At 35.2% G+C, this 12,571-nt stretch overlaps 1 protein-coding gene across 1 annotated transcript in view; it reads right to left on the bottom strand.

Annotated features, from left to right (window-relative positions):
* LOC129074613 (F-BAR domain only protein 2) overlaps positions 1–12,571 on the bottom strand; it is a gene marked incomplete at its 3' end in the record, with an annotated part of 79,149 nt that overhangs the window by 20,054 nt on the left and 46,524 nt on the right. Inside the window, exons 7-8 of the mRNA XM_054578488.1 lie at positions 8,621–8,719; positions 7,778–7,874 (exon numbers count right to left, since the gene is read on the bottom strand). Coding sequence (XP_054434463.1) covers positions 7,778–7,874; positions 8,621–8,719 — 196 coding nt within the window. The remainder of the gene's footprint in view (positions 1–7,777; positions 7,875–8,620; positions 8,720–12,571) is intronic.

The following is a 12,571-nucleotide window of genomic DNA, read 5'->3' as shown; positions in this document are numbered from 1 at the left end:
AAGAACAGATCAAAACTCCAGAAAAAGACCTAAACAAAATGGAGATAAGCAATCAGATGCAGAGTACAAAACATTCGTTATAAGGCTGCTGAAGGACCTTAGTGAGGATAAAGATCCAGGCAGAAATGAAGGATATATTAATAGAAATAACAAACAATTTACAGGGAAACAACAGTAGAGTGGATGAAGCCAAGAATCAAATCAATGATTTGGAACATAAGGAAACAAAAAACAAACACAGAGAACAAGATGAAAAAAGAATAAAAAAAATGGGGGTAGTTTAAGCAGTCTCTGGGACAACTTCGAGAGATCCAACATTTGCATCATAGGGGTACCAGAAGGAAAAGAGAAAGAGCAAGAAATTGGAAATCTGAAAAAATAGTGAAAAGAAAACTCCCCTAATTTGGTGAAGAAAGTAAGACATGCAAGTCCAGGAAGAACAGAGAGTCCCAAACAAGATGGATGCAAGGAGGAATACTCCAACACACATCACAATTAAAATGCCCAAGATTAAAGATAAAGAGAGAATCTTAAAAGCAGCAAGAGAAAAGAAGCTAGATGGTTGCCAGATGGGAGGAGGGTGCAGGGTAATGCAAGAAGAGGTGAGGGTATTAAGAAGTGCAAATAGGTAGCCCTGGCTGGTGTGGCTCACTGGACTGAATGCTGGCCTGCAAGCCAAAGGGTCGCCAGTTCCATTCTCAGTCAGGGCACATGCCTGGGTTGTGGACCAGGTCCCCAGTTGAGGGCATGTGAAAGACAACCGCACATCAATGTTTCTCTCCCTCTTTTTCTCCCTCCCTTCCCTGTTCTCTAAAAATAAATGAATAAATTTTTAAAATCTTTCCTTATTTAAAAAAAGTACAAATAGTCACAGAATAGCCATGGGGATGTAAAGTACAATATAGGAAATGGAGTGGCCAAAGAAGTTATACACAGAACCCATGGACATGAACAATAGTGGGGATTGCCTGAGGCCATGGGGGACACTGGGTGGATGGGGGGCAACAGGGGGAAAGTCAGAACAACTGTGATAGTATAACCAATAAAATATAATTAAAGAAAGAGAAAAAACAAGTAATCACAGGATATCTGGTATGGTTTATGGCTCTTTGGCTCTTCGGCTCTTCTTAACTATTTTTAATTTTGCTTTCTTCACAAGGTAGAAATCTAAATCTGCCTCTCTGATTTAAACAAAAATTGGTGTGGGTAGCGGTTAGTGGCTGTATTTACAGGTTTGATATCATTCCAAATCCTTGATGGTTCTGAAAAGATGGTCACTAGATTTTTTTTAAATTATTTGCTTCACCCTACACTTTATTATTTTTTAAATCTATTAATCTTCACTCAAGGATATGTTTATTGATGAGAGAGAGAGCAAGCTTGTGTGCAATTGGCTGCCTCCCACAAGCACCTGGACCCGGGATGGAACCAGCAACCCAGGTATGCCCTGACTAGAATTGAACAGGCAACCTTTTTGTGTACAGAATGATGCTCCAGCCAACTGAGCCACCTGGCCAGAGATACCTTATGCTTTAAATTAATATCTAATGTAGAAGCTAAAATATTCCAAATACTATCTAATCAATTAACTACATTTAAGCAGTCTGACTACAATAATCTTATTTTTCCCTTTTTGTGGCTGATTATTGGGTTTTTTTTAAAGCCTCACCCGAGAATTACTTATTGAGAGAGGGAGAAAAATATCAATGTGAAAGAGAAACATCGACTGGCTCCCTCCCGTATGTCCCAACTGGGGACTGAACCTGCAACTTAGACATGTGCCCTGACCAGGATCGAACAGCAACCTTTTGGTGTATGTGATGATGCTCTAACCAAGCCACCCAATCAGAGCTGGCTAACTGTTTCTTATATCCCCTTTGTTAGACTTTGCTTATTTGTATCTTCAAACACAGTATGGTCTTTGGAAGTCTAAAAATGGAAGCTTTAAACTTATATTGCCATATAATGAAAATACAGATATGTTTTTGTTTAAAAATATTACACACTAGCCTACCAATTTTTTATTTTGTTTAAGTTATTCATCCTTGTTTCTTATAAATAGAAACCTGCTTAACTTTTATGAACTATAAACAGCATACAATATAATGAGCAGAATGACTATAAAACAGGAAACTTCAAAAATATGGATTTTGCCCTGACTGGTGTGGCTCAATGGGTTGAGCACCATCCCGCAAACTGAAAGGGCACCAGTTTGATTTCTAGTCAGGGCACGTGCCTGGGTTGTGGATGACGTCCCTGGTTGGGGGTGTTAAAGAAGCAACTGACGGATGTTTCCCTCACACATCAGTGTTTCTCTCCCTCTTTCTCTCTCCCTTCCCTTTGCTCTAAAAATAAATAAAATCTTCAAAATATATATATACACACAGATTTTAATCTCCTTTGGCAACTAAAATACAAGAGAAGAAGTAGAAATACTAGGATGTCATTAGAACATAAAACAATAACAAAATTAGAAAACACCTGTTTATTCATGACCCTTTCAGACCATAGGAGCTTTGAGATTCCAAGCATCATCCAATTAGTGACTCAAATTCCAGAAGAGCCACACAGTACTATAAAAAGTAATGTCAAAAATAGTATCACGGTTCCACAAAAATTTTAAAATCAAGTCACCATAAGATCTAGCAATTCTGCTTCTGGATATTCAACTTAAAGAAATAAAATCTATTTATTTTTTCAAAAACTATTTCAAAAACATATCCCCATGTTCGCTGAAGCAATATTTACAATAGCCAAGACAGAAACAACTCACGTCCACCGACAGATGAATGAATAAAGAAAATGCAGTGTGCCTATTTATATGATGGAATATTATTCAGCCATAATAAAGAAGGAAACTCTGCCACTTATGACAATGTGGATGGAACCTGAGGGCATTAATTATATGTGGAATCTAAAAAAAAAACCCAAACACAAACCTCATAGATAGAGAGAACAGGCTGGTCGTTGACAGAGGAGGAGTAAGCAAAATAGGTAAAGGTGGTCATAAGGCAGAAACTTCTAGTTATAAGGTTAAAAAGTCCTGGAGATACACAGCATGGTGACTAAACTTAACAATATTGTACTGTATATTTGAAAGCTAAGAAAGTTCTTAAAAGTTCTTATCACTAAAAAAAAAACTGTGGGGATAGATACTAACTAAACTTATTTTGGCATTCATTTCACAATATGTACATATATCAAATCATTATAAACTAGTACAATATTATATTTCAATTATATCTCAATAAAAAGTAATGACAAAAATGTTACTGTATATCATAAGTAGTATAAAAGTCTCAATGAATAGGAAAAAAGTTTAATGCTCTCAAAGTATTTGATTGACACAAGATAAGTAGAGACAAAATTAAGAGGTTATATCTTTCAACAGGTAACTAAAAAAAGTAGTCATTTTTCAGCACAAGAGAAACAAGTTAACTTTTAGGTTTATAAAGTTTTCAAAGAACTGGGCCTCTTTTTAAAATGTGTATTCCATAAGACTAAAACTAATTTAGGAAGGAATTCATCCACCAGAGGGGGCCCTTACAAAACTGGAGAAATAAAATGTTAACATCAAGCAATAGTATATAAATTGAAGATTAGAATACATCTTACAAAGCAAAATCCTTTAAGTCTATAAGCTCCACACACTCGCATGTAAAATTTTGACCATTATTTTTCTGAGAAACAAAATTTTCATCATTGTATTGTGCTACAAGACTCATCTGTTCATGTGTCCATAAGCTGAACAAATATACTGAGGTCAGCCATGTACTATGAAAAATAGAGACACTGATTGAAGATACAAGAAACATTGAACGTAGACAATGACACCTCAATCCCCTCCAAAGTAGGCACCTGGGGACCTACTTCGGATTCACTGGTAGTGGTCTGAATCAAGTCATTAGCAACTGCAGCACAACGTTCCTTGTGCTCTGGCAGCAGAAGCTGCAGAACAAATTTTGCCCCAAACACATTTCATGCCAAGATCCTGCATCAAAATCTCGGACACAGTAGGTTTTGGAATCACCAGAATGGTTTCTAGTTCTTGCACTGTCAGTCACCAATCTTTTCTGACTGCAGTCTGTACGTGTTCAACATTCTCAGGTGTTCTGTTTGCTGCAGACCTTCAAGACTGTGGAGCACTTTCAACAGATTCTTGACCATATTTGAAGCATTTGTGCCACATTGTTACTTGTGCCACACTCACCACATCATCCCCAAAAGCCTTCTGAATCATGTGAATAGTTTCCGTGGAGGAAATGTTCAAGCTTAATGAAAAATTTGATGCAGATCAGTTGCTCTACTTGCTTATTAGTCATTCTGAATGCGATGGCCACACAGTACACAAGCCCCCTCAACGGCAGCTACCACCCCCACTGACTATTACAGTGAAGTCATTATTGTTCATCCATGCACATTCCAGCCCACCTTCCTTGGCTGCCGGGTTATGTCAATGCTGCGCAAACCATTCTCGTTATTTTAACAATGGCTGGATTTCTTTTGGACAGACTTATATGAAAGAGCTATAACTAGTCACCCACAGTAAGTCAATTAGAAAAGTAATATTTATCCTTTCACTCAACCCCACAACCCCCCTCTTTTTTTTACGTTAGTTCTAGGACCACTTTTTGTGAAAGTAACAATGTCAACAGACATATTTTCTTGTCAACAGACAAGAAATTCTGGCTGTGGTAATTCTAGGAAAGCCCATGTCATCACCATTCTTGGATTCCCCCTCACCATTTAGCTATATAAATTTTCTACATGTGTTAGTATATCCTGAGGCCAGTATATTTAAATGCATAAAGAAACAATATCCATCATTAGCTACCTATTAATCAAGACTATATTACTTTTTGAAAATAACATTTATTAAGTACTCAATAAGTGTAAAATTATCCATGCAAACATCATGATTCACTGAAGTCGGCATTATTATTACTCCCACTTTACAGATGAAGGCATTAGGGTTTAAAGGTCTCAATGCTAGTAAAGAGTGGACTACAAACTATAAGGCTAAGTGCTGTGCCACAAACAAGAAAGTTGGAATTTTAATTAAAGTAATTGTAGATTCACAGAGCTGTTTAAAAGAATACATGGAGATCCCTCATATACTTTGCCTGGTTTCCTATAGCATTTTACGAGACTACAATATAATGTCACACACAAGACACTGATAGTCTACCAATCTTGTTCAGATTTCTAAGGCATTTTTAACCTGGCAATACATCTTTGCTTTTATTTATGAACACTTCTAAATGCTTTATATAAAATTCAGTTTGTTTCCAAATTGTTTTTCTCTCTCTTAACTGGTCTTCACTTCTAATTTAATCTCTTTTAAAGGAATTTTAGGGTTTCTCACTGTTTTGTAGTCATGTATCTCAACAGCCTATTCTCACTCTATATGTAAACTTACTTAGTTCTATTCTAATTGCTCCAAATCATGAGCCTTGGAGTCGAGAATCCTAGCATAATCTCAGCTCTGCCATGTTGTAGTTTAGGCAAATCATTTAACCTCTCAACATCTCCCTCATCTGGAAAATAGGAATAACAGTATCTACCTTCAAAGAGTTGTTGAGGATCAAAGTTTGCCTGCAAAGTGATGAGCACAGTACATGGCACAGAGTGAAGTGCTCACTAAATTTTAACCATAATCTACTATTTCCTCACTAAGACTTTTCAAAGAGCAAGTCCATCCATTCCAACCCCCTTAATATGCTAACCTTACCATTATATGACCATTTGTTCATTCATTTAACAAAAATGTACTGTTTACACATAAACAGATGAACCAAACATATAACTTTTCTTCACAGGTACACAATTATTAAAATTTAAGGTAGACAGCAACAATGCCAAAAAAAAAAGTACTGTTAAAGTTCTCTGGCACTTTTGATGGCAAAAATAACATATGACCTGACTCTTTTAAAGAATTTATTCATTAGACAAATAAATGGGAAGACATGGGGTAGGAAAGGTGTGGCATGTAACATTTTCTAGAGTAAGGACATGAGGGCAACTAAAGTACCACGAGAAAAGGAGGGGCTTATATAGGAAATAGCAAACAATTCAGGCTGACTGCACTGAAAGGTATCTGTAAAAGGAACAATGGAAAAAAAAACTAAAGACTAGTCAAGGCCTGATCCTGAAAGGCTTTGACTCCAAGTCCAAAGACTAAATTTCATTATGTCTACAATGAAAAGTCAAAGATTTATGAGTATTACAATTATGAGTTCATAATCATATAGTCAAAACATGAATGTGCTATAACATGTAAAATGGATTTTTGTGCTAGTACTCAGAAACCTGTGGTTGCAATTAATCAGATTGGTAGAGGGAGCATGGAAAGGTCTGAAGGAAAAAACTACTAACACAATTGAATTACTATGATCTGAAAACTTAATGAAATGTGGGAAGAAGAAAGTCAAGATGATTTAGGTTTCAAGCCTTAGTTTTGTAAACTGCACTGAAGAAAAATGGTTCCTGGACTTCTCCACAAATCACTTATCTACTATCCTGAATTCCAAACCATACTGTAACTTCTTTACTGGTCTGAACTGTTTTTACCTGTGAAACAAATTATCTTGCAAGAACATGGTAGAGTAACTAATGAATAGACTGAAGAAATCTGGAATACTGTAAGTATGATAAGCAGGGGAAGGGAATGAGTTACTTATTACAACTGACATATCATAAATGCTTATTAAAATAAGATTCAGAATACCAGTAAACATTTGTTCAAAAAATAGGAACGAGGATTCTTGTATGTATTTATTCACTGGTGTATCCCTAATGTCTAAAACAGTGTTGGAAATAGTTAGTTCTCAATTAGTACATTTATTGAATACCTTGTCATGAAAATGGTGCCCAAAGCATAGAACGAAGCCCCTGGCCCCCCAAAGCTGAAGCCAAGGCAAAGAAAGCAGTGCTAAATTAAGGCATCCACAGCCCCAGGCAGAAGGTCCATAAGCACTCACCTTCTGGAGGCCTAGACACTGCTGTTCCTAAAGCAGCCTAAATATTCTCATTAAGAGTGCCCCCAGGAAAAACAAGCTTGACTACACTATCATCAAGCCCCCTGACTACACAGGCAGCCATGAAGAAGGCAGAGAACAACAATTCGCTTTTGTTCATTGTGGATGTCAAGGCCAACAAGCACCAGATCAGACAGGCTGTGGAGAAGCTCTATGACATTGACATGGCCAAGGTCAACAATTGATCAGGCTTGATGGAGAGAAGAAGGCATATGCTCAACTGGGTCCAAACTATGCTGCTTTGGATGTTGCCAACAAAATCTGGATCATCTAAACTGAGTCCAGCTGGCTAGTTTTAAATATAAAAATTTTATGCTATAAATATATACATATATTTGTTGAATAATAGGTGAATAAGGGAAGAAAAAAGGTATTAAATTTTAAGGTTCTTCATTGCCCTCAATGCTCTAAGCACTTAATATTCTCTCCTACTCTTTCACTTATTAAAATGGCCTTCTGTTGCTAATTTACTTTCAAAAATATAAACCACAATATATTCATTTAAGTAAAGGTTATAAACCATTTTAAGTAACACTAAATAATTAATCACTAAAGGTTAAAACAAAAATCTTCAATATCATCAGACACAAATTAAATGATACCTGAGATTTTACACAAATTTTTAGGTATCTCCTAAGATCTCCTAAGTTCCATTTTGCAGTTTGGGAATTTAAAGGCAAACACATTAGTTGCTGGATGGGTAATGTGAATACATTTCACTGTGGAGTTTATCATCTTACCAGGTCTTTCTTTCCCAGTGCCTTTTGACTCAGCAAATTTTTGTATCAAGCTTTCAACTGTAGTGTTAGCCATGTTATTTATAAATTCTTCATGGACCTATTAATATGAGATAAAGATAAATTCTTTCTTTTTCCATAAATACCTTTACTGTATAACACACAAAACTTCCATAAAGCAATTAAAATTCATTACACCAAAATATGTATTTTTTGAACCAGAGCCTTTGAGAACTTTCATTTATTTAACATGCTCCATTACCTAACTTACAGTGTTAGTAGATCTGTGGGTACCAACCACTATTTACATGAACCCTTTAAATTATGGCTGTACAACCTCAGAACTAAATTCAGTTTCATGTCCCCTCTTGGAATGTTTTAGAACATAATTTTTATGATAAATGAAAATTACACAGGCAATTGAAACTATTTTAGATCTTTAATAATAAAAAAATAACAGACTTCATCTTTCCCTACTATATTTCAATGCACCACAAGTTGTGATTAAACACCGATATTTTTGGAAAATGTCTCAGTACAAGTTCTGTAACTCACTGAAGCTGCTGTTCTACTTTTTAAAAGAGTAAAACTTTAAAAAAGAAATATTTAAAAATTGGTAAGTTCAAAATTTTAATGTAAAGAGAACTGAACGTAATTTTAAAAATTAATTTAAATTATCATCCTTGGAGGCCAATCAAAAATCCAGTTTATTTTATATGTAATATATGTAAATACATATTTTTTACCTGAAATAATTCAGTAGCATGTTATGAGTTTTGGGTTTTTAAAAAGTCATAAATGAACATAAAATTTTCAAGAATCAGTTCAAAAGAAATAAAAACTTACCTGGCCTATCTGCAAATGAATTTCCTTTACAGCATTTGACAAGGATCCTATAATTTCCTTTATGTGAATGAGATGAGTTTCTTCAATGTCTTGAAATTTCTGAGTAGCAAATATAAAAAGTTACATATATAAAATATTTATACACACATATATACATATATGCTGAAATCAAAAGATCTTTTAGAAGTTATGTCAATATAGCTAAGCAAATTTAGCAAGCTACTCATCATTATGTAATTTTATCAATGCTTCTAGACAAACAGGTTTGGTAAACACACTGAAATATAGCATGGAGAAAAGTTAAGTTTCCATCATGCCACTTCTCAGGCAAACGTGAACTTTCTCAGAGTTTAAAAATAACGCAAATTAAAACGTATAATCATAGTCAGAAAATAAGGAGACGTAGAAGATAAGTGTCATAAAAGCTAAGGCAGAAGTGTTTCAAAAACTGGAAATCAATTAGTCACCAGTGCAAAAACTGCAGTTTACTTCTGAAGACTTTAAAATCTAGCCCATAGACTCTCAAAATGTCTTTCTAATCCTTGAAATGTTATTATGTACTCTTCAAAAGAGATAGTCTGTGGTCAAATAAATTTGGGGAACCTATAAGCTTACTTAGCAGTTCTCAGCTGATGGTAGGGGTGCATAAAGATCACCTGGGGATTGTTTTTAAACTACAAAACAGATCTTCCACTGCTACCTAGAGGAGTGGGGGTGGAAAGATGTGAGAAGGTTGTCTGAAAAAATTCCCAGGTTATTCTGGTATTTATTCCCCAGTAGGAAAACCACTGCTAGACTTGGCCTCACAATAAATGTTAAAAACTCTGAAAATTACTAAAATAACAAAACTTGTTCTACTGTGTTTACCCAGTGTTTTCCAAAATCCTTTGACCAAACAACCTTTTTTAATTTCCTTTGTCTCTGAATATCTATTAATATCTCACAGAATAATATTCCTCAAAACAGAATTAGGGAAAGGCTGAACTAGCCATTTTCAAACAAAATACATTTGTCATTTCCATTGCACAAGCCTGATTACCCTCCCCTCCCCCCAAATTAAATCAGTTCTAAGGAATAAGCCTAAACGTCTTGTTATTTTTCTCTGGTTAGTTTATCAAATTAAATTCCCTCACCCCACATTTAATGTCCAGTTTTCTTCAGCACTGAGGTTCATGATCAAAAAATCACTAAGCCAAATGATCATGTCCATATTTGTGATAAGCCTCTGAACTTTAAAAAAAAAAAATGGTGCAATTACAGTTTTGGCAATAATGCAACAATAATCCAAATACTTTAATCAATTTTATTCAGGAGGCATACCAAATTAAAATAGAGTGCTTGTCCTGACTAATTCTGACCAGGTCAATGAGAACACCAATACTGTAAGATCCTGAATTAGTCTTAAGAACTGAGGAATACTCAGCAAAAGCATGATTCTATTTTATGTTCATATTGTAAGAAGTCAACCTCAGCTTAAACTTCTGTAACTTAACAAAATACTGTTTCACAGACAGGTAGACCTAAATCCAGGAATGCTTGGTCAAAATGCCACTAATTGCATATGGATGACTCCTGATTCCAAGAAAACTGTGCTGGCCTTCTCATTCTCCTGAAACAGCTACAGTGAATAAGGCAGATCCCTAATTATTTAGAAAAATCTTGAGCATGAAGCCACACACAAATTCAACACATGATTCATATACAATTCTAAAATTGTGCTGAGTTGCTTTTGGTGAGGAGGCAATGCTAAATATCACAGTTCCTCAAAATCAGTAGAGTAATTCAGCAATAGGAGTATACTCTTAAGTGTTTGAATATATATAAATGAACTTTCTTGAACACGAGAGAGATTTCTCCTCCTTGCAATCTCAAATTCACTGTTTGTATGTACTGTTACAAAGTACATAAAAGGTACAATTCTTTATGCCATCTTGTATATGCCACCATATATAAGAGCACTCTAAACCTAAATCCTTCCTTAAAAAAAAATCTCAGTCTCCTTGAACTAGCCATCAAATTGTTTAAACAAAATCTCCATATTGTTTCAAGTTTTTCAAGTGCCTTTAACTGATAGTGGTAAAAAGCATAAACACAAAGACAAGTCACAATTTCAATCATGCTTATTGTCAACCACAAATTCTAAGTAACACAAATTAAAGACTGCTATTTATTAACAAATAATAGTTAATCTGTTCTGTGGTGGGGGGGGAGGGAGAGAGAAAACAAACACATCAACACAGCATACCATCATCTTTATTTAAAAGCAGCATGGTTAATTATACATATGATCAAATAAATTAATGTTCCCATCCTGGATATGGCAGGTTAAACAATTAAAACACCAATCTGGAAAACAGCTGAGGAAGCAGAGAAGGCGAGGAAAAGATGAATGCTTAAAATTATTGAAGAATACTTTTATAAAGTAATATAAACAAAAACCCTGAGTCTAGCAAATTCTAATTCCTGTTTCTCCAAAATAAGTAATTGAAAGGCATATATTTTCATTAATAGAAACTAGCCATTTTGATGCAAAATTAACAAGTCAACAATTGCCTTATGAGTATTGCAATGATTTCGAAAACAAAAGGGCGCTTACTGAAGTCTACAATGATCTTAACTTTTTATCTCACTAGAGTTGAAGCCTCAATTTAACACAACTAACTATAAACCCTTCTTGAAATATTACCATTTCCCAGCTGCCATGTCATTATATTTCCCAGTTTTCTTCCTTCTCTGGCTTCTCCTACTTGGGTTTCAGCATCTATTCTTCTATCAAACTGTAAGTGATTAATTTCTCTGTGTGGCCCTTTCTTCCCCACACTCTGTCCAATGGTGATGATTTTGGCTTTGTGTGTGGGCAAGCCCCTATTTTATATAGACCCACAATCCTTTATTCAAAACCTTTGGGGCTAGGTGTTTTGGAATTCAATATTTTGGATTTTTAAATGAAGATGATATGGTATTATTACCATATATTTCATAATACTACCAGCAGGATCTGCAGTGGCATCTACTTATCAAAAACAGTAATATTTCTAAAGGAAAACATGTATGTATTATTTAGTCTAAGTAATATAAATAAAGTTTTGCTGTGAATCGAGTTATAGAAAAAAGCTTTTGGTTTTCAGAGCTTCTGGAGCCCAAATTGTGGGTAAGGGACTGTGAACACTATGTTTAGACCAGCTTACTTAGATCCTCCAAAACTGCCCATTTGTTGTCTCCATATAGGTATAGGATATTCAAAACTGAACATCTGATCACAATCTGACCCCTCAAACTAACAGTTCTTCATCTAGTCTTTCCCATTCATCTCTATCCATAGACTTAGAAGCCAAACTCTAGAGGAGCTCTTGATCTCTCTAGAATTCTTCCATCCACCCCACTTATGCCATTCACTTCTCTCCTCCAAGGCTGCCACTCTGGCCCTCATCCTTCTCACCTCTCTAACTGCCTTCTGAAATGGACTCCAGACTCCTCTTTGGCCTCAGTATAATCTATTCTTCAAAAAACTATCAGAATTACCTTTTAAAATGCAGACCTATCATATCCTATGCTTGCGTACTATCTTCCAGGATCTTCAAACTACTCTTAGAAGAAAACTCAAACTCTTATTAAAGTCTGGTCCTTGCCTATCTTTTAACTTCATGCCTCACCATCATCTCTCCTTACTCAGTGTAAGTAAGCATTTTTTTTAATTTAATGTGAGAGCTTTTTTTAAAAATGTGAATCTGTCACCATACAAAGTTAGTTCATGATCTTATTGTAAAAATTTCTTTATATATATTTTTTTATTTTGTTGATAATGTTATTACATTTGTCCTCTTTTTTCTCCCATTTATTCCTCTCCGGCCTGCATTCACCCTCCCACCAGCATTTCCCCCCCATCCCTTAGTTCACATCCATGGGTCATACATATAAGTTCTTTGGCTTCTCCATTTCTATACTATTCTT

This window comes from Pteronotus mesoamericanus, unplaced genomic scaffold (genome assembly GCF_021234165.1).
Source record: "Pteronotus mesoamericanus isolate MK-2021 breed Mesoamerican mustached bat unplaced genomic scaffold, CSHL_Meso_final contig_50, whole genome shotgun sequence".
NCBI classification, from domain to species: Eukaryota; Metazoa; Chordata; class Mammalia; order Chiroptera; family Mormoopidae; genus Pteronotus; species Pteronotus mesoamericanus.
The sequence above is the reverse complement of the archived record's forward strand: the minus strand, read 5'-3'. Positions and strand labels throughout refer to the sequence as shown.